Source organism: Numenius arquata, chromosome 18 (genome assembly GCF_964106895.1).
Source record: "Numenius arquata chromosome 18, bNumArq3.hap1.1, whole genome shotgun sequence".
NCBI lineage: Eukaryota > Metazoa > Chordata > Aves > Charadriiformes > Scolopacidae > Numenius > Numenius arquata.
Genome location: NC_133593.1, coordinates 3,593,309 through 3,613,882, shown reverse-complemented (window position 1 = coordinate 3,613,882; position 20,574 = coordinate 3,593,309). Strand labels below are relative to the sequence as shown.

Genomic DNA, 20,574 nt, shown 5'->3' with positions numbered 1-20,574 from the left:
GGAGGTGACTGGGAAAACGTTTTCCATTTCTTTAACCAGTTCCTGGAGGCATCTCTGTATCTGATCTGGGTTTGCTGATACGCTATGAATGATCCCATTCCAGTTGCTATCTTCTCTTCCAAGGTCCTTAGGTCTTTCCTTGTTTCTTCTGGGAAAAAAAAAAAAAAAGCAAAACTGGTTCTGTTGTTTGTATTGCAGCCGCCTTCGTGAAATTGAAGGCTGTAAATAACTTGACTCTGCACATTTGGCTTTTTCTGTCTTGTACCCGGTGTCTGAGCCCTGACTGATTCCTCCTTGTGAAGCGACCTACCCCTTGCACCAAACTTTGCCCTTCATGTCTTTTTTTTTACTCTTCTGGCTGTAATTTCTTTTGTGTCTGCAACCAGGTCATGGCTTTCAGAGCCACCGGTACTTACTCATTTAAATCCTTAGCTGAAAAATGTCTTTCTCTTTCAGTAATGAGCTACAATTCGCATTCAAGCAGATACCTTAGGATAGCACAGAACAAGCCACTAGGCACGGAAAATGAGCAGAGAGCTTGTTTTCCCTGCTGCGGGTGCAGATATGTTGTGGTAGGTAATCTGGGGGCATCAAGTCTCCTCCTCCTCTTGGTGAGACTTTCTCCTGCACGGTTTGCAGACACCCCGACTGGCTGTTTGCAGTGCAGTGGTACTTGCAGGGAGGCTCTCGGGAGGAGGGTGCACGGCAAAAATTGCAGCCCTGTGAAAGCTCTGCTGGCTCAGCGGAGCATCTGTGTGTTGCAGACAGTCTCTTCCTATCCCGCAGCGCGGCGGCCGTCTGCCAGCACCAGGCGGGACAGCTGTGGTCGTGATGACACGTTTGTGGCAGTCCAAGACGTACTGTAATTCTGTGGGTACCCCCAGAGAGGGACTTTAGCTTCTGCTGTAATTGCTGTGTGTCAAATGAAAATGCATCGTGACAACCTCATCTGCTGTAAGCTACGGGAGGGGTGGGGAAAGTTATTCGCTGTTTGCTTTAACGCTAAGTCCCTTGAGAAGAGGAAATCTTCCCTTTCGCATTCCTGTCTCCAGGTGGTAATTATTTCTTCCCCAACTGTAGAAAATAACTAATCTTCCATGAAGTGAGTTGGAACGGACCTTATGAGGTCAGCTAATCTATCCCTGGTATTACTTTGATACTTTCATGCTTAAGGAATCTTAGAGATACGACAAGATAGTATTATGCCTTCAACTACAAACCGTGGTGTTAAGAGACAGACGGCGGATTATTGCGGAAAGCCAGACTTCCAACTTCTATTGATGTCAGATTTTTAACGTGTCTGGTTACAAGGAAGTCTGGATCAAAGCTCCCAGGTTTCGGTATGATATCTGTTCATCCCTCCCCTTGTGAAGGGGAGGTGTTAACCAGGGACTTTCAGGCTGAGCCGAAGGATGTTTTGGTCTAAAGAGATCCTGGTGCAATAGTTAAGGAATTGATGGTTCTTCCCCCCGAAGCCACGTTTCTGCTGTAACCCATTCTGACCTCCCCTCCCCTCTCCGACAGCGGCAGCCATTGCCCAGGGATCTGCCTTGGCATCGCTTTTGTCTTTGTCTGCAAAGCCTTCACTTCACAGCGCACTGCAGAAGGAAATCTCTAATTACCACAAGCTGCTGCTCTCGCTGCGCGGGCTTCGTCAGCCACCGGGCTCTGCAGCCCTCGGTGGGCACGGCTGGCCCTGCTGTGAGACGGGGAGGTGCAGGAGCTCAGGGAGCACAGTGGCTTCGTCTCCTTGTCCAGTAATTCCTGCCTTGCTGGTTCCATGCCTGCAGCTGCAAAGTATCTGTCCTGTAAGAGAGGAAGAAGATCTTTGCCTTCTCCGTGTCTTGGGAGACCCTGATCTCGCGGCTTTGCAGGAGATGATGAGGATTTGGCACTCAGGCCTTTTCTTGGAGAATTTGCAGTGATTGCTCTGGGAGCTTTTTTGTTTAATTTCAAGTGAATGGCACCACTTAGTGTTCATTATCGTGGCCATGTACTGAGACGAAATTTCAAAGCTAATTCCTGGTATCTGATAGCTGCTCAGTGCACAGACGGGGTGTGCTGCAGGTAGGACATGGTGCCTTGTGTTAGTCCTGACTCGCCGGTGGCCGTGGGTGCAGACCCGAAGCCGGGTCACTGCAGCCACACCATTCTGCCCATCCATCCAGGCAGGGCTCACTGCCTGGCAAACAGTTTGGGCTCTCAAAGCAGAGCTCAGTTTGAATCTCTGCCTGTTTTTCCTGCCCAAATTAGACCTCTGTCCATAGGGATGGATTATGCACCTCTGTGGTCACGGTGAGAATGGAAGCTGGGGAGCTGGGACTCCTCTAATGATGGGTTTTGAACCTTGCAGTCTTGTCTCCCCATAATATTTGGTTTTGCTTCCATCAGCAATTCACCAACAACCGTGAATCTGATTACCAAGACCCAAACAACTGACATCTGGCACACTGTGACTTTGGACTTCTCTCATTTGTGCCGGTTGTACTGTCAGTTTGAAGCTGAAGGGCTCCACATTATCCCCGCTAAAGAAACATTATAAATGTTTAAAAGTTCTTGTGCTTTCTAAAGATAGAACAGCCTGTCCTGGCTGCCAGACTTTGTCCCCAGAGACGGGAAATGGGGGATGGCAAATGTCCTTTTCGCTGCTGGGATGTTTGCTGTGCTGTGCTCTGTAGCTGACGCTGCCCTTGGCTGAGGGTTTGTTTATGGGGATTTAAGAGTCCGAAGTCTCTGTCCGTAAGGATCTTGGGGGTTGTTTTGTAGCTGGGAGGGATGCAATCCATGATGTGGGGATTGGGCCAGGGTGCAGAGGGCAGGAAGCTTCTTGGGAAGGGATTTTTGCATTCTCCTTTCCTTGTGTGGAGTGGGCTGCAAAGGAAGGAGACGGCAGCCTTGCCAGATCTCAGCGCTTGCAGGCAAACCCTCTAGGCTCTTGTGGCCCTCTTCAGTAAATTTTGTCCCTTCTGTGTTGCAGACTGTTGGAAATTCTGGCTCTGCTAACGGGATTCACCAGCAGGATAAATCCCACAAGCAAGAGGTAAGTTATAAGCGGAATGTTGTTTAAACGAGTGACTGCTTCATGTGGTTTCTTGCCCGCTGTGCTGGGGGCGGCTCTAGGATGGGGGCAGCTGGGCCAGCAAAGCTTGGTGCTGTCAGTCCCCCAGGAAAAGCAAAGGGCTCTGCAGAACTCCAGTTCCCAGCGTGGTGGGAACCTTCCCTTACCATTAAAGCTATGTGAAGCCATCAGGAAGGTGCTAGTGAGGTGCACGCTGAGGTGTGGTGGGTGCTTGCTCTGGGAGAAGTGGTGGGAAGGGAGTTTCCCCTCAGTCTCCTAGGTCACTGCCTGTATGGCTCGTCTCTTGGCAGTCCCAGCTAGAACCTGCTTGGTCTCAGATCTCTGCTGCCCCCTTAACAATGGGGGCATTTTTGAGACATGCTGTCCTGGTCTCCCATGGTTTTCATGATGTAGGGCAAGATGCGTAGCCTCAGGCTTCACTTCCTTACAGGCAGGATGACCAGTCTGAGGAGGAGGCGATGTGGCTTACTGGGCAGAGCAGTGGTTGGGACATGGCAGGCCTGATGACATCCCATTCTGTCCCTCCATTTCCTCTTCTGTAAAAAGACCCTTATTCTTGCCTTCATTTTGGCTAACAAGGTCTCTCTTCTTCCAGGAGAAGCTCTGATAGAGAAGAGGTGAAGAGGATCATTTCACGCCAGTATCAGCTCCTGTGCACAGGCAGGAAAAACAATACCCCATCTGGCTTTAGCACCTCCAAAAGACCAGACACAGTATTTTCACTTTAAAGCAGGACAATGTTTATAATTTACTAACTGATGTAATCAGGACAATCCCGGCGTCCGGTTTTCCAAGGCAGCCATTGTTCCAGGAGGGAGCAGAAAGATCTCCCTGGGTTTGGTTTTCTTACCTGTATTGGTTTTTGACTGTGGAATTAATTTGTATTGCGTGAGCTGCCCTTTTGTCCCACCAGCTGACGTGGTCTGGGTGGCAGCTGCCCCCAGCGGTGGCTGAAGTGTCAGCGAGTCCCAGTAACCCCACAGGAGCTGCAAAGGGATTTGATTTCCTTGTGGTGTTCAAGTCCAAAGCGCGTGCCCAGAGGCTGAGTGCTTCCCACGTGGTCTCTCCCTTCCCTCCCACCCACCCTGGTGTCTCGAAGACCTGCACAAGCGAGTGAAACCTGCTGGGCTGACTGGTCACGCTGGCACACGTAGGCTGAGGAGGAGGGGGCATGGGGACGTGTTTCCCCTCCTCCTCTTGCAGAAGACATCGCTGTTCTGGAGCACGGAGGCTGCACTTAGTACTTGTATCATAGCGTGTCGTGGGAAATAATCTGTTTTCAGAGGGATATTTATTTCGTTTCTTGCCTGTTGCTGTTTGGGAAGGAGCTGTGGTGGCTCTGGGTTTGGGGACAGGTGTGGTTGGTGTTTCTTCCCACAGAGAGATGGATGAGCAGGCCTCCGATGCCCTGGGCCACAACCAGGCTGCCCAGCCTTGTCCCCCCTCACTCCTCTGTGGTTTATTGGGTCTTTTTTTGAGCACAGAGCTCCACAGACAGCTGGATCTCAGCATCGCTGGCCCAAGGGCTCGACTGCTGGCTGCAGTCGGTGTGGGACAGATGCCTTGAGGAGATGGCTCTCTCCTTGCCTGTTTAATTTAACAGCTAATCAGGGGTTGCCTGGCCATTCTCCAGAGCTGTCCTTGGCTCTTCAGTGTGATGCCCATCCCTTACTACCGGGTACGGAGGAGGCCAAGGTGCTGCTGTGAGCGTTTCTGCAGTAGTGGCTGTATTCGGTGGGCACAGCAATCCCGTGCATGACCTGAGCGTGAGCATTTGGAGCAGAAGGAATCCACGACTGGAGCCCACACAGCTCTTGTGTCTGTAGAGAGCACTGCAGGCCCAGGCAAGGGTTGGCTGCTTCTTCTGAAGGCTTTACTCTTCTCTGTAACTTTGCGCCGCAGCTCCCTGGGGACATTAGGGTGGAGGAGGACAGTATGCTCATAAAGGTGTGAGAGAACCCAGTTCAGATCCACTGTTCAGCACCCCAGGGAAGAGTCACAGCAATATTTACCAGGCTTCCCCTAGTTAGTGCCTGGCTCCTCCAGTCCAGAAGCTCTTGTGTTACGATGGGGCATCTGTGAAAGAGGACAAGACAGAAGAGACCACTGAGAGAGGAGATCTGAGCCAGACCACAGACAGGTGAACACCATGGCACGTCATTGCTTTTTGCCCTGATTTCCTACAAAGTTGAGTTACTTTTTCATAGTGGGTTGCCAGATTCCTACTTCCTTGAAGGATGGGCAGCCAGAAGCAATTTAGGAAAGACCCGGGCTTCCTGGCTGCAATTCTGCCATGAGGAGGACGTTGCTGAATCTGGGCTACGGTTGGTGATCTCCTTCCATTCAAAGGAAGGATGATCAGGGGAATAAAGCAGGTCAGAAAACACAGCTTAAAATCTGACGTAGGGCAGGGGGAGGGAGTGCGAGCTTGGGATCTAATTGGCTGGAAATAATTCAAATGGGATCCCATCCTGCCTTGTAGAGGTGTTTCATCAGCTCTTACTAATCAGCAGGAAGGTTGCCACATCTCTGCCTAGCTCTGGAACTTTCCCAGGGGATCATAGGGGTGGTCTCCAAAATCCTCCTGGTTGGTGTATTCGTCTCCTAAGTGATTTGGGAGAATCCCAGAGGGAGTGTTTGTTGTTACAGCCCGTGATAGTGAATACATCACTGGGAGCGGCTGTTCTTAAGAATTAAGGGCTGGTGTTTTCCAAAGTGCTTCTGTTGGTCTCTGAAGTCATGTCTGCAGGTCCCGCTGGCTTGAGTGGAGCTAACAGAGTGGTTCTTGCAGTCTGCCTGTCTCCATCCCAGATGGGAGAGCTTATTCTGGCTTGTAACTTATTTTCCCTGATAGGTCTTCTAGTGACTCGTGACCAGCTGCCTTCATCTGCAGAGGAAAGATACCTGCATTTTCCACCTCCCTTGATGAACCTTTAGCTCCACGCAGGGCGGGATCCCCCAGGAGTGGTTATAGGGACCACGTATTTGGTTCTATCAATGAGATCCAAACTTGTCAGGATGGCAGGGGAGTCTCTGGCTACTATTTCCTCCCAGGGACCACCCCCTGTGAGCGGCTCAGACCTGTGGTGCTTCACAGTCACCTCGGGTGACACTGCAGAGCAGCAGCAGATGGGTCAGAGCAGGTTTAGTTAGTGTTGATGGTCTTCTCTGGCTGTAAGTAGTTGTGCTGGTCCCTAAGGATCAGCCAGGAGCTGGTGGCTCTTCTTGGCTTTCTGCAGAGGCTGTGCCAAAACAGGCAGTGGGGCGAAGCCAGGTCCCCTGTGTCCCCTGAGCTGCTCCCCAGACAGGACCGGCTGCAGTGTCAACAGGACACATAGTCACACTCATCATCTGGGATTCACTCAAGCCTGCGAAGTGGCCAGGAGGGGGGTTGGACACCAGCCGTGTCCTCCCTCCAAAATTGTCACAGGTACCTGCCTCTGGCTGCCCCTCTGAGGTTGTGAGAGACCAAACCAAGGACAAACTTGGAAAGGACAGGGAGGAGATTCCCCCCAAGCCCCTCTATTTATTTGTAAGTTTAAGTGCTATTTTTGCCTATGTGGTGGTGTATAAAGTACTTCACAGTATTTGGTCTTGCCGGCTTGGTTCTTTGGGGGAGATTTTCAAGGGCGTTGGAGCAGCGATGCACCCACCTCTGCCGTCAGTCAGGGGCTGGCTCCTGTTTGTGCCTTCACTCCCCCTTCGGCTTCAGCCTTGCTCTGATCTCAGTCCCCAGGGGCTGGTACAGGGGAGCTGTGTCCCCCCAGCCCCTCTCCCAGCTTGTGCCTGCCCAGCTGGTTTCACATTCGGAGCCGAGCATCGCGCCTCGGAGCAGCGGCGCTGGGTGGCAATCCCCCCCCCACCAAGGGAAGGACCTCCACCCTGGCCATGAGACCAGCCCCCCGGCCAACCCCGACGGTTAGTGATGCTTTTCTGCTGAAGGCTGAGGTGTTACCCGGTGAAAAAAGTCTTTGACGTGAAGACTGTTCCATATTTAGTTGGTTTTTTTCTCTAGACCAAAGGGAAAAAAATCTGTCTTGGTTGGTGATTTCAGCTTTATCCCTCCTACAGCATCCAGAGCTGGAGCAAGGGGCAGCAAGGAGCCACGGGTGCCAAGTTGCCAGCCAAGGCTTTCCAGCTCTTGCCTTCTACCCCCAGCCACCGGCCGTTCCTCTGGCTTGCAGTAGAGATGCATGAGGGTTTCATTAACACAAAACGATGCAGATGACACTGTAAGTCTTAACAAAAATTCCAGTACTCCGTTGTTCGGCAGCTTTAGCAGCTCAACACTATCTTGTAGGGATATTATTAATACACTAAGATCCTATAGGCCTCATGTAAGTTACCAGAATAAAGATGATACTAGATGTATAAATGGATGATAACCTTTTACCCGTACAGTATGTATTACAATTTTGTAGCTTAGTCATTTTTTGGCTATCAGATTTTGTTAGTATGATATAAAAAAAAGACAAAAAAAAAAAAAAAGGTTTGACTGCTAATGTCTATTTTGTTATTTGATTCATTTTATTTCTTCCTCTGTACAAAAGCTGTACAAATCTCGGTCTGTGTAACTACTACAGATATGTATTCCTGTACCATTGACCCCTGTCCTGGCTTGCTGGTGTGGTGAGCTCGTTACTCAACAATAAAATCTGTGGCTGAAGTCGGGCACCCCGGGGCTGCTGGGGGTGTGTTGAGGGTGTTCTGCAGCGCACGAGCCGTGCTGAGATGGAAATGGCTGGGGACAAAGTGGGGGCTTTCCCTTCGTAGCTCAAATGTGGGCTTTGGCAGGTCCCTCTTGACCTGAGCCTGGAGCCATCAGTGTTTGTGTTCTGCCGAGAGCGGGCTTTGGGAACAGCCGGAGGCTGTGGACCTGCCCTGGGGGGTGTGAGATGCTATGGGAGCTCTTCTACACCCTGTGCTGGAGGTGAGGACAACCAGCCCAAACATCGTCTCCTTCCTGGGGTGGCTCTCCCTGCCTGCTGCCCTCCCGAGCGATGGGGTGATGGTGCTATCCATTAATCTGTGATTATTTTCCCTCTGTTAATTCCCCCCCCAGCCCCTCTCTTACCCATCCATAACACACCCTGGCAAGGAGTGTTGCGGGGCTCAGCTCTGTCCTGTGCTAAGCCCACCTCCCCGCGCCTCCAGACTGCTTTTGCAGGGGCAGAGACAGTGGTTGAGTCATCCTCATCCCTTCCCACTCATTTACTGTGGACCTTTAGAACTCGGGAAACAGGGATTTCTGTGGAGTGGTCCCAGGGGCAGTTGTGGTTCCTACCAGGGTCGGTGCAGTTCCAGGTAAGCCATGCTGCTCCCATCCCATCCTCATCCCTCATGTTCCCACCACATGCCGCTATGGATGCTATGAGCGCTGTGGGGTTGTGTCCCCCCCCATGGGGGAATTTACTCCAGGGCTTGGTGCTTTGTTTTTGATGGTACAGCATCTCTTAGTTGGGAATTTCCTTGACTCCCTGTGAGCTGTGCCCTGGCTCAGCAGCACCCCATAAAGCAACGAAACATCCGTCTCCTTCTCCAGCATTTTCCTGGACCCATGGGCTGTAGATCCTTTACAGTAGGGAGGGGTTTCCCGGTATTACCAGCTGTCTTAGGAATTAAGAAAAAACTGGGGTGCTTTTTTCTTTGCTTCCTGGCTGCTTATTTTCCCGGACTCCTACAAAATTCTCCGCCACCAGGATTAACTCAAAGTTTTAAACTTTTTCCGAATAGCTGAGGAGGTTTGCAGGTGATGGGTGGATTCCAGAACCAAGGCTCCAGGAAAATTAGAGGTGAGTGACAATAAAACGATGAAAACAAGCAATAGTCTTATTCCAGAGCTGTAACGTGGTCTATCCGGTGTGATGCGGGATATCCTGCTATTTTATTATAGGTGTGTAAGAGTTGCTGTCAGAACTGAATAACTTCAGGCTGTTTCTTCACCAGGTCCCTGCCCCTGTGCAGTGCAGGGTCTCGGGATGTCCTAAACCCACTGGGTGGGAGCTGCAGGTCCCTGGGTCACCCCATCCCTTGTTTCTAGAGCAGGTGCTGGTGGCATCAGCCACTGCTTTGTGCTTCACTGTCCTCCAGCGGCTGGAAGGAGAATAATTTATTTGAACGTAGCTTGGGAGAAGTCTCCGGGTGCAGGAAGGTCCATCCCGGCTCAGTCCAGCACAGGGAGGGGGCTGATGGAGTTGTTATTTTCCTGCCCTTCGCTTAACGAGGCGGCTGCTGCTCACTCTGAAGGACCATCAGGTCCTAAGGTGCTGGGTGGCACTGGAGGGTGGGATCCTGTCCCACAGTGGGGAGCCAGGTTCCTCTGTGTCACCCCATTGTCACGGCTCAGCCCCAAAGAGCTGCTTCAAGGTTTGTCACCCCCTGCTCCATCCATCCCCTCTTCGCTGTCGAGCTGTCCCCATGCTGGCTGTGAGGCCACCACGCAGGTCCCCTTTTGCAGCCAACACTCCTGGAGGGAGATGCACCCGGGAAGGATGGTTTTTTGAGGACAGGAGGCTCTCCCAGGAGACCTGGCAGAAAACAGCAAGTTTTCCCTCATGCCAGCCCTCCCCTGAGGTCTGGGCAGGGGTGGGCTGCCCGGGGCAGGAGGCAAAGGCCATGAACACCGTGTCCCCACTCAGCGCAGGTGACTTCAGCTCCATCTTTTATGTAGTTCCACTATATAATTAATTAACATGCACATTTACAATCAAGTGCCCAAGTCCTGGTATCTCATAGAGATAACGCTGTAACTCATGCCTTTGTTTGCAGACATCACATTTCAGTGCCGTTAATCGTACGGTGAGGATTAATAAAACATGAAGTTTAAAGATGCCTAAATCACAGTGGGGGAGCTGGTAATCTCTGCCAACAACAATATTTGCACTTTATTTTCATCCTAGCATCCAGCCAAGGAGCGGAGCCTGGGCCGGGGAGCAGCACCGCTGCAGGGAGTGGATGGGGTGAGGATGGCACGGGGTTCCCGAGCTGCTCCTTGGGCATCGTGGGTTGCTCAGAGGCAATGGTTGGGACGTCCTTCCTCATCCCCCTGAGGGACCTCATCCCCCTGGGATGCTGTGCTTGTGGCCGCAGCTGGATGGATGCTTCAGGGATGGGTTTAGCCCAGGGTTGAGGTAGGGATGAGACGTGAAGTGGCCTCTCTGCATGGGGACACATATAGAGGGGACATCTCTGTGTGGATATGGCCACCCTGCTCTAACAGGACATCCTGCAGCCACCAGTGGTCCGTGCTCCCCCAGGACCTGTCACCCAAGGACATGTCCGTTCGGGCTGTCCCCTGTGGGATGTACCAGTTCTGGGATGGTACCAGTTCTCTGCTTGGTGCTGGGAGACCTTGGGCCCCCAGTTCTGCTTTTGCAGGGGCTGCCCGTGTCCCCTCCCCGCTTCAGCCCTGACGTCACCAAACCAGGCCTGAAAGGGCACCCCAGCCCCAGTGCCGAAATCAGGGCCGGGAACGTGCCTCTTCCCTGGCGAGGCTGTTTCCTCCCCATCTCTTTGCATCTCTTTTGACAAGCATCCTTGTCAAAATAGCTAATTTCCTTCCAGAACAAAAAGTCACCTGAATACATTTGGAAGCTGTATTGCACTATCAGGGTAATCAGAATTTAATTTGATGCAGTCAAGGCTCTAAAAAGATGTTATCAAGGGGAACATCAAAGCTGGATTCCTGCGCTTGGAAATGCAACTGGAATGCTTAGTCCAGATTTCTCATTTTATCGGAGACTTTCAAAATATCAGTCTAAATAACAAAAAATGAATATTAAGAGTATTTGCAAATTAATGTCTTTTGTAGCTGAACAAAGGCCACTGTCTAACCTACTTCTTTTGCATGTCTGGGACAGTCTCTTATTAAATCCTACTAATTATGCAATTTTGTTGTGTCTAATCATTTCTGCACTTGCAGGAATTAACACTGAAGCTCGTTTCCCTGTGTGCTGCATCCACGCTGCTCTTCAGGGTCCCGACCCTGCCAGGAGAGGCTGCTCCCGCTCAAGATGGGGGGATACAGGGATGGGGGGAAGCTCGATGGGGACCTGAGCTTGATTTTTTTTTTTCTCTCCTGTGTCTGTCACGGCTTCAGGGCTTTGCGTCCTCCCCGGCCCCCGGGAGAGCTGAGGAAAAGCTCCAGCTCTTACCAGTGAATGGGATTGTGTGATGGTTTTATTTTTAAAGTACAATTTCAGAAGGAAGAAAGGCAGCTCCAGGCCTTTTGGGTGACAAGAAGATTGCAAATGTGACCAAAACGCACCCTGGAGATGGGGTTCTCCTTTTTGGGGGGGTTTTGTCTGACCCTGGGTGGGGGCACACCTGTGTTATAGCAGCAGCTGGTGCTGGGGACGGCGGAGCAGTGGCCTTGGCCATATTCCCTTCAAATGCCATTTCTGTGCCAAACTCGGGCCGTTTTGCTATTTTGGCATGTGCCGAGGTGGTGGGTGATGGCACGGCAGCCCCTGCCCGGTGTCACGGCCATCGACCCCCCTCTTTTCCCTTAACTCCCATTTCTGCAGCGCCCGAGCCCAAACGCCGCCATCCCCCCGTACAGGGGACACAGGGGACAGGTCTGTCCCCAGCTTTAGCCCTCGGAAACGTGGCGGGGGAGCTTTGAGGGAAAGGAGGTTCAGTCAACTTCGTTAGGGAAATAGCACAGATCTTGTGTTCAAACCTTTGAAGTGTTAATTAAAAAGAATTATGCAAAGGAGCGAGGATTTGAAACATTCATTTGAATCTCAATAAGGCATCTGTATTAAAAATAGCAGCGGGATCGACGAAAGATACAGCAGTTTTGGAGCAAAACGGTCCCTGTGTCCCTGCCGCTGTCGGGCAGCGGGTTTGTGCCCGCTCCCTGCCCCGAACGGGCGCTGCCGAGCCCGGCACAGCGAGAGCTTGGGAAAACACTGCTGGCCTAATATTTAAAGATCTTGAAAGCATCTCGTTGGAAAAAAAAAAGACCCAGTGGGGTCCGGAGTGGCTCTTAGCTGTAGTGCGTGGGGAGGGCGAGCCGGGCGCAGGGCTGGGACCACCCCGCGGCACCTGATGTGGGGCACAAGGCACCCCCCACAGAGCCTCCCGGACCCCAAACCTCCCCCCAGCATCCCACCAGCACAGCCCCTTCCAGGGGACACCGGGGGGATGCGCCTCTCCGGCACGACCCTTCATTCAAACCCCCGGCATGTCCCGGCCCTCGCTCGTTCCAATAAAAAGCATCCAGGGTATTAATTACCAGATCGGCGGATAACGTCGTTAAGTTTACTTTTGCACGGCGTGGATCCAGCGGGAATGTCAATGCCTCCTGCCCTTGGCATCGGCGCCACAAGGATGCGAGCGGGTGGGCACTGGGTGGGCTGTGCCGGGCCAGCAGCGCCACGGGGGCGCCGGCACCGAGACCCCACACCTGCAGAGAACTGATACTCTCGGTTCATCTCCAGTGGGGGAACGGGTGGGCTGTGAGGACGTAGGTTCTCCGGTGGGGATGACTTTGCCGAGCAATCATTCGGGGGGGTTGCACTGGGGGGCTGAGAGCAGGTTGGGCAGGGGATGGGGGGCAAGGATGTTCACCGGGGCTGTAGCCCTGGGAGGAAGATGCTGATGGGCAATGCTGGAGCCACTGTGAAATTATGCAGCGATTTCAAAGGCAACTTGTAACTTTAGCTACAGTTTTGATGAAAAATATGCGAATATCAGCCTGACCTTGGGCAGGGCTTGGGGCCCATGCTCACCCAGCAGCCCCTTGTTCCTCGCTGGTGGGAGGGAGGTGATGCTCTTGGCTGAAACGCGGCCCGGGGATAACCCCATCTCCTGCCTTCCCACACTGGGCAGTGAGATTTCCGTGGATGGGGCCTCCTCGGTCTTGTTCAGATGCCTGAAGTCTGCAGAGCGGACCCCGGGGTCAAGGGCTGGGCTGTCGGACCCCCCCAGGGATGCTGCTGGTACCCTCAGCATCCTTCCTGCCTGCGTGGGTGTGCGAAGGATTCCCCGTCCCTTCCACTGATGAGCCAAAAACAACCCCGATGACAACATCAGCCCTTTCTGGGCCCTTCCTCCTGCCGGGTGACACGGAGCTGGGAAGGACGGGGGGGGGGGGTGTCGGAAAATGGAAATCTCCCCGCTCTGCTCCCCAGGATGCTGTCCGGAGGCTCCGGCTGGGGAGCGCCTCGCCGGGCTCTCATTAGCATGGAAATAATTCAAGCGAGCGCACGCACGGCAACTGGAAAAGCATTTTATCTGTTGCGCCGGAGCAAACTCTTTTTTGCAGCGCGGCGTTCAAAGGACGGCACAACTGCCGGCAGCTGGCACCGCAGATAGATATGTTAAACGCGGGTAGGCAGAGTAAATATTCACCGTAAGCCATCCGCTGCGCCCCAGCAGGCAGGGAACGGAGAGAGGAGCTTTTTCTTTTTGATCTTTCTACAAATATGTTTGGGACCAAGAGATACCGGCTCGGGTTCTGCCGGCAATCCTTGCCAGTTTTACTCAAATAGCATGTGTCTTGCAAAAGAACGAATAATACTTGCTCTCCCCGCAGTAGCTGTTTTCGGCGCGGGATGGACTCGCCGCAAACGCAGCCGAAAACCCAGGGGTGAATTTGCTGCGTGCAAAGTCTTGTTGCTCCAAGCGCAAGAGCTGGGTGGAAAAACTCTTTTTTTTTCCCCTCTGACCCTCAAAGCTTCCCACCCAGAGCCGCAGACCCCGGTGATTTCTCTTCTGGGCTTTCCCTCGAGTGGTTTTTGCACCCCCAGCCCTGCTGCGGGTGATGCTGGTGCTGGGAGGTCTGAGGGGGGACACTGCCAGCCCCCCACGTCCGCACAGCTCACCCAAGATGTGCCCAGTAGCAGTGAGTTGGGGGGGGGGGGGGGTGTTCCAGAAACGTCCCACTCTTTGATCTATAATTTAAAAACCATTTTGTTTTGCCTCAGCCTTTTTAACCAGCAATTTGCTCTAGCAAAAGAACACAATACCCCTTTAGGAAAGAAGAAATAAACTCATTCTTTCAATTAAATTTCTCCTGACCTTACTAAAACTTTTTCCCGTTGCCTCTTCTAAAGAAGCAGCTTTTCTTTTTTTTTTTTTTTATTTTTGTGATCTCCAATTCCACCGAGAGACAGAAGAAATCAGCATATCAGAGAAAACAACGGTTCTTGTGATGCCCAGCAGTCACTAATTAACAAATTAAAAAAAAAAAAAAGAAAAAAAAGAAAGGAATCTTTCTGCAGATAGGATTGTTTTCTGGCGATGTTGCCTTTTCTTTTGTCGGAGCTGTGACAAGGAACGTCTTTATTGCCGCAGATAGAGGAGATTAAAACATCCCTCTCATGCCGTTCGCCTCCTTGGGTGGGTTTGAGCAGCTCATTGTTTCGGTCCCCCAAATAAAATGTCTTGCCCCCAGTTTTATTCCCTTGTGGGGGGATTCATTCAGAGACGTGCGTGGATGTGAAAATTGTAAGAAAGTGTTGGAGCCATGGCATCCGTCCCCTGGCTGGACCAAGCAGCCTTTTAATCAGGGGGAGCATCCCTAGAGGATGGGGGCTCTGGGGGGGCTGAGTTCACCTGTGTGGACTTGTTTCCAGTGGAACATCTGCAGAACATCTGGGGTCCCACCAAATGGTCCATCTCCCCCCCAAAGTCCATAGCCCCCACCTGGCAGCAGCCCCAGGAGACCTCCCCGGGCGGCCGAACTGCGGCTCAGCCCATCCCTCCTGACACTCCTGTGGTTCAGCCTGAGCCCACCCTCCTCCACACCATCTTCCCAGGCTGCTTCTCCAAATTTCAGGCCCGTTTTGGCCTCTCCCCCTCCCAAGGGCTCACAGCCCTGCCTGGGGATGGGCACCCAATGCAGATGCTCTGTTGGGATCTGCTGCCGGCCACAGGGGCTGAGCTCTCCACCCACACACTGGTCACCAAAGGTGGCACCCATGGGTCTCCAACCTTATTTCAGTTCAGAGTTCCCAAGGGTGCCACCTCGGGGCTCAGCGCTGGGGTCCCAGCCCTGTGACCAGCTCTCAGGGGCTCTGCTGGAGCGAGGCAAAAGTGCAGGACAGTTCTGGAGCCAGCCAGATGTTGGTCTTTGGCCAAAGGACCTTGGAAACCCTCTTTGCCAAAGTCCCCTCCGAGGGCCAGCGTCCTTTGGAAGGCTCCGAGAAGTGTCGCCCTGCAGCGTATTCGCGCACACTGGGGGGGGAGTTGCTTAAATCCCAAGATACTGACACCATGATGTTTCTCTGACCGCTCTGTAGCTGCTCCTCAGGGCTGCTGGCACCCCCTGAGTGCCCCAGGGGGACAGGACCAGCCCCCAGGAGGGCAGGTTTTGGGACCAACGATGGCCACAAGCTTGACCTGAGCACGGCCGCAGGCAGGACCCCCAAAACTTCTGCCCGCTGTGATGGGCACTGGGGGCCACAACCCTCCAGGGGGGCAGAGCAGGGGCCGAGGCAGCTGGGTGTTGCATCAAAATACACATTTTTCCCCCCCCTTTTAAAAAAATTGCACGGTTTTCCCCGGTCAGGGGCCACACGTGCTGTGGAGGTGATGGAGAGACACAGCGAGGGCAAGAGCCCCGCGCAGGAACCTGCCCGTCCTTCGCAGGCTGCTCCCCCTTGCTGGGCTCCTGCGCCCGGGTGACCTAATTAAATTAATTTTGGTGGATTTTTTTTTTTTTTTTTTTTTTTTGGGTCTGGCTTGAAGATAATTAGCCAAAAGATGCCCTGATTTCTTTCTTCGGAGTGAGATCTTCCATTTAATTACTCAGCGAGTGTGTTTTCACTCGCCATTTATGCCGATGCCAGGTGTGAATCAGGAACCGGCTCCAGCCGCCCCGAGGAGCCCCGTCCCACCAAACCCTTCATCCCTCTTGGGGTTTTGCTGGGACTCCGCACTGCCACCACCAGTGCCATGAGTTTGCCAGTCCTGATGCCACGGAGAGAGACGCAGGGGGTGCCGGGTGCCTGCGTGGGGCTCAGCAGCGCCAAAAAAGCCCCTTCCCCGCTCCTCCAGAAACTGGAAAAAAGTGTTTTCTCTTAAAATGTTTTCTTCTCCCCGTGGCCCTGGAGCAGTAATAAATCATCACTTATTTAAAACAAAATCCAGCTAATGGAGCAGCTGCATAATGCGTGTGCTTCAAAGGGAAAAAAAAACTGTCAGCAGTTTCCAAACTTTCGAGGTTAAAACGCTGTCAAGTTATTTTTAATAGTTTTTCATTTGTTTTAATTTGCCATTCCCTAATATGCAGCGAGGAACTCGGAAAATAATCATTTCCTCCTCGTGGGTTGTCTTCCCAGCCAGCGACCGCAGCCTTGGTCTCTGTGCCACCAGGCAGAGGTGGCTGGGGACGGCGGCAGCGCTGATGGGGCGGATGGGACCTGCTGGCAGCGTGAACCGGGTGCTGCGAACAGGCTGGGCTGGGCTGTGCCAAGCCGGGCTATACAGTGCCGTGCCGTGCCGTGCCGGGCTGTGCCACGTTAAGCCATGCCCTAACGGGCCAAGCTGTGCCAAGCAGGGCTGAGCGGTGCCAAGACGTGCAGGGTCAGGCTGTGCCGTGCCGAGCCAAGCCGTGCTGAGCTGAACTATGCAGGGCAAGACTGTGCCAAGCTGTGCCGTGCCGTGCCAAGCGGTGTAAGGCCAGGCCGTGCCATGTGGGGCAAGGCTGTTCTGAGCTGAGCCGTGCCATGCCAAGCCATGCAGGGCCATGCCAAGCTATGCCATGCTGTGCCAAGCTGAGCCATGCGGGGCAAGGCTGTGCTGAGCTCTGCCATGCCACGCAATGCCATACCAAGCCATTTAGAGCCAGGCCGTGCCAAGTCACGCCGTGCCGAGCCAAGCTGTGCCGAGCTAAGCCACGTAGGGCAAGGCTGTTCTGAGCAGTGCCATGCCGTGTCAAGCCATGCTGAGCCATGCCAAGCCATGCCATGCTGTGCCAAGCTGAGCCACGTGGGGCAAGGCTGTGCTGAGCCGTGCCGTGCCATGTTGAGCACGTCACACTGTGCCAAGCCGTGCCAAGCCACACTGTGTGGGACCAGGCTGTGCCAAGCTGTCTTGTGGCATGCTGAGCCGTGCAGGGCCAGGCCATGCCAAGCTGTGCCATGCTGAACCGGGTTGTGCTGAGATGAGCTGTGCCAAGCCCTGCAGGTCCAAGCCATGCCATGACAAGCTGAGCCATGTGGGGCAAGGCAGTGCCAAACCATGCTGTGCCATGCCAAGCCATGCCATGCAGGTCCAGGCCATGCCATGATGTGCTGAGCCATGTGGGGCAAGGCTGTGCCAAACCGTGGTGTGCCATGCTGAGCCATGCAAGGCCAGGCCACGCCAAGCCATGCAGGATGTGGTCATGCCAAGCCATGCCATGCCATCCAGATCCAAGCCATGCCATGATGAGCTGAGCCATGTGGGGCAAGGCAGTGCCAAACCATGCTGGGCCATGCCAAGCCATGCAGGATGTGGTCATGCCAAGCCATGCCATGCCATGCAGGTCCAAGCCATGCCATGATGAGCTGAGCCATGTGGGGCAAGGCAGTGCCAAACCATGCTGTGCCATGCCAAGCCGTGCCATGCCGTGCCAAGCCAAACCCAGCTGAGATGCACTGAGCCAGGCTGTGCCATGCCGCGCCAAGCCACAGAATGCTTAGAGTTGGAAGGGACCTTAAAGATCATTGAGTTCCAACCGCCCCCCCCCCCGCCATGGGGACACCTCTCTCTACACCGGGTTGCTCAATACCATACCCAGGCAGACCAAAGCAGGACCGTGCCATACCAAGCCATGCCGTGCCAAACCGTGCCAAGGCCAGCCTGTGCCAACACCAACAGGTGGCGACAGGTCCCCATAACCCTTCCAGCACCCAACTGGGCCACCACACCGGAGCCGTGCCGAGACGCGCCGAGCCGTGCCGCGCCGGAACGGCGCGGCACGGCTCGGCGCGGCTCGGCACGGCATGAAAGGGCTTAACACGGCTCGTCCCCCCCCTTCTCGTTAGACCCCCCCCCCCCCCTTCTCTCCCCGTCCGGTTATCGGGCTGCTTAATCCCGTATGTAAATGGCAGCCAATGGATGGTGCCGTTGAGCGGGGTTGGGATTAGCGGCGGGGCGAATGGCTGGCACTTTTACTGGGATTACAGAACAAAGAGCTGCTCTCCCTTCCCAGCCTGGGCTGGGTGGTTTGTGGGGGGGGTTGGTTTTTTTTTTTTTTAACACACCCCCCCCCTCACCTCCCCCTTCTTCCCCCCCCCCCCTCCCTTCTCCCTCCCCCCCGCCCCTTCCCCTTCTTCTTCCTTCTCTTCTCTTTTCCTTAAGCCCCCACCGGGTTGTACCGGCTCCGCCCGGGGAGGAGGGAAGCGGCGGGAGGCGGCGGGAGGCGGCTCCATCCCGGCCCCCGCCCGCCCGCCCCCGCCGCTCCCGCGCAGCCTCGCCGGGGGAGGCAGGAGCGCCGCGCCCGAGACGCCCGCGGTAAGGAAAAGTTTTGCCCCCCCCCCCTTTCTCCTCACATCCCCCCCCCCCCCCCCTACCCTCCCACCCCAGTCCCACTCCTGGGGGGAGCGGTGGGATGCGGGGGTTTAGGGGATGCTGGGTGCCGTGGGGTTGGGGGGGGGGTGCAGGGGTTGTTTTAGGGCTGGGTGGGATGCTGGGCTCGTTAGGGCTGGGGGAGTGCAAGGGGGGCATTAGGGCTGGGGGGGGGGTGATGGGGCTGGGGGATGCAGAGGGGCTTCAGGGCTTGAGAGATGCTGGGAGGTGGTGGGGCTGGGGGGGGACGCTTGGCTTATTAGGGATGGGGGGATGCTGGGGGGTGATGGGGCTGGGGGAGCGCAGGAGGGCATCAGGGCTTGAGAGGTGCTGGGGGGTGATGGGGATGGGGGGGATGCTTGGTTTATTAGGGCTGGGGGAGTGTAGGGGGGTGTCAGGGCTGCAGGAGGACACTGGGGGGGTGATAGGGCTGGGGGAGTGCAGAGGGACATTAGGGCTGGGGGGCTACTGGGGAGTGCTAGGGCTGCTGGGGTGATGCTGGGGGGTACTAGGGCTGGGGGGCAATAGGGCCCGGGGAGGGAATGCTAGGCTCACCGGGGCTGGAAGAGTGCAAGGGGGCAATAAGGGATACTGGGGGATGCAGGGGGGCATTAGGGCTGGGGGATGCTGGGGAGCAATAGGGCTGAGAGGTGTTGGGGGCATTAGGGCTGGGGGATGCTGCAGGGCAACAGGGCTGGCAGGGATGCTGGGGGTTATTGGGGCTGGGGGGGGATGTTGGGGGGCTATAGGGCTTGGGGAAGATGCTGGGGCTATTAGGGCTATTAGGGTTCTTGAGCTCATTGGGGCTGGGGGGGCATTTGGGCTTGGGAGGGGGGAATCCTGGGAGTGATGATGGGGCTTGGGGTTGGTGGGGTCCATCCGGGCTGTGGGGGGATGCCAGGAAGCAATAGGGCTGGGGGCGGGCATTAGGGTTTGGGGGGGATAGTGCTGCAGGGATACTTGGGGTGGTAGGGCAGGGGGATGCAGGGAGCAGCAGGGCTTGGGGGGGGGGGGGGGGGGACAGACACGCTGATAGCACTGGGGGGTGCTGGGGCAGTCGGGCAGGGGATTTCGGGCTGGCCCGTGGTGTCCACCACCGCATCGGTGTCCCATGTCCCTTATGGCAGCTCTGGGGCCACCACCTGCCCCGGCTGCGGCTGGTGGTGCCGGGTGGGAAGGGGAGCTGCCAGCCGGGCTCTGCCGGGGCTCGCCTCCCGCTCCGCCGGCACGGGGAGAGGCGGCAGCGCGGCTGGAAATAGAAACGCCAGGGTTGAGCTGACGAAGCGCTCGGGGCTTCGGCTGAGCTGGGAACCCGGCCTCGGCACCACGGCCCGCGGGGTGGAGGGACAGACGTCCTCTGCGGCTCCCTGCTGCTGGCGGGGGCCAGCGGAGGTTTCTCGGTGCGTGGGGATAACCGTGGTGGGGAGAAAGTTGCTCCCCGGGGAACCGGCGCCCTTGTCCTTCCAGCGTGCGGGGCTGGCGGTGGGTTTATCTGGGATAAGCTGTGAATTGGAGCGATCCTATTAATGCGTCTTGCGCCGGAGCGAGCCTGGGAGCCGGCGGCGCTGCACAGGTAATGCCGGGGCGCTCGCTGCGGGCACGCCTGGGCGAGAGCGCTTCGGGAGGCGCCGGTGCCGCCGAGCATCGCTGCAGAGCCAGCGGGCCGGCTGTCATCACGCTTCGGGGTCGGTCGCTCAGCATCCCGCCTCATCCATCGCCCGTCGGCGTGCAAGCTCCGGACAGAGGGGCAACCTGGGGACGTCGGCGTGGAGCTTCGTGTGATGGGACTCCCCAGCTTTGGGGTGTCTGCTCCCCACGCCGCTCCCGCTGGAGGGGCTGCTGGACGTGCTGCAGCTGGGGAATAATCCTGCGGTTGCGAGCGCCTGTAATTCCACAGGATCCTGCGTCTCCGGTCCCCAGCGGCGTGGCCAGATCTGTTATGTTGGCTGTGGGAGCTTGTGGAATTCCCTACTTCTGTGGAAACAGCCACGGCG

The 20,574-nt window shown here is 55.3% G+C and overlaps 1 protein-coding gene across 1 annotated transcript in view; it reads left to right on the top strand.

Moving 5' to 3' along the window:
• Nucleotides 1–3,067, top strand: part of CLIP2 (CAP-Gly domain containing linker protein 2) — a 61,554-nt gene extending 58,487 nt beyond the window's left edge. Inside the window, exon 15 of the mRNA XM_074160880.1 lies at nucleotides 2,978–3,067. Coding sequence (XP_074016981.1) covers nucleotides 2,978–3,067 — 90 coding nt within the window. The remainder of the gene's footprint in view (nucleotides 1–2,977) is intronic.
• The last annotated feature ends 17,507 nt before the right edge of the window (nucleotides 3,068–20,574 follow it).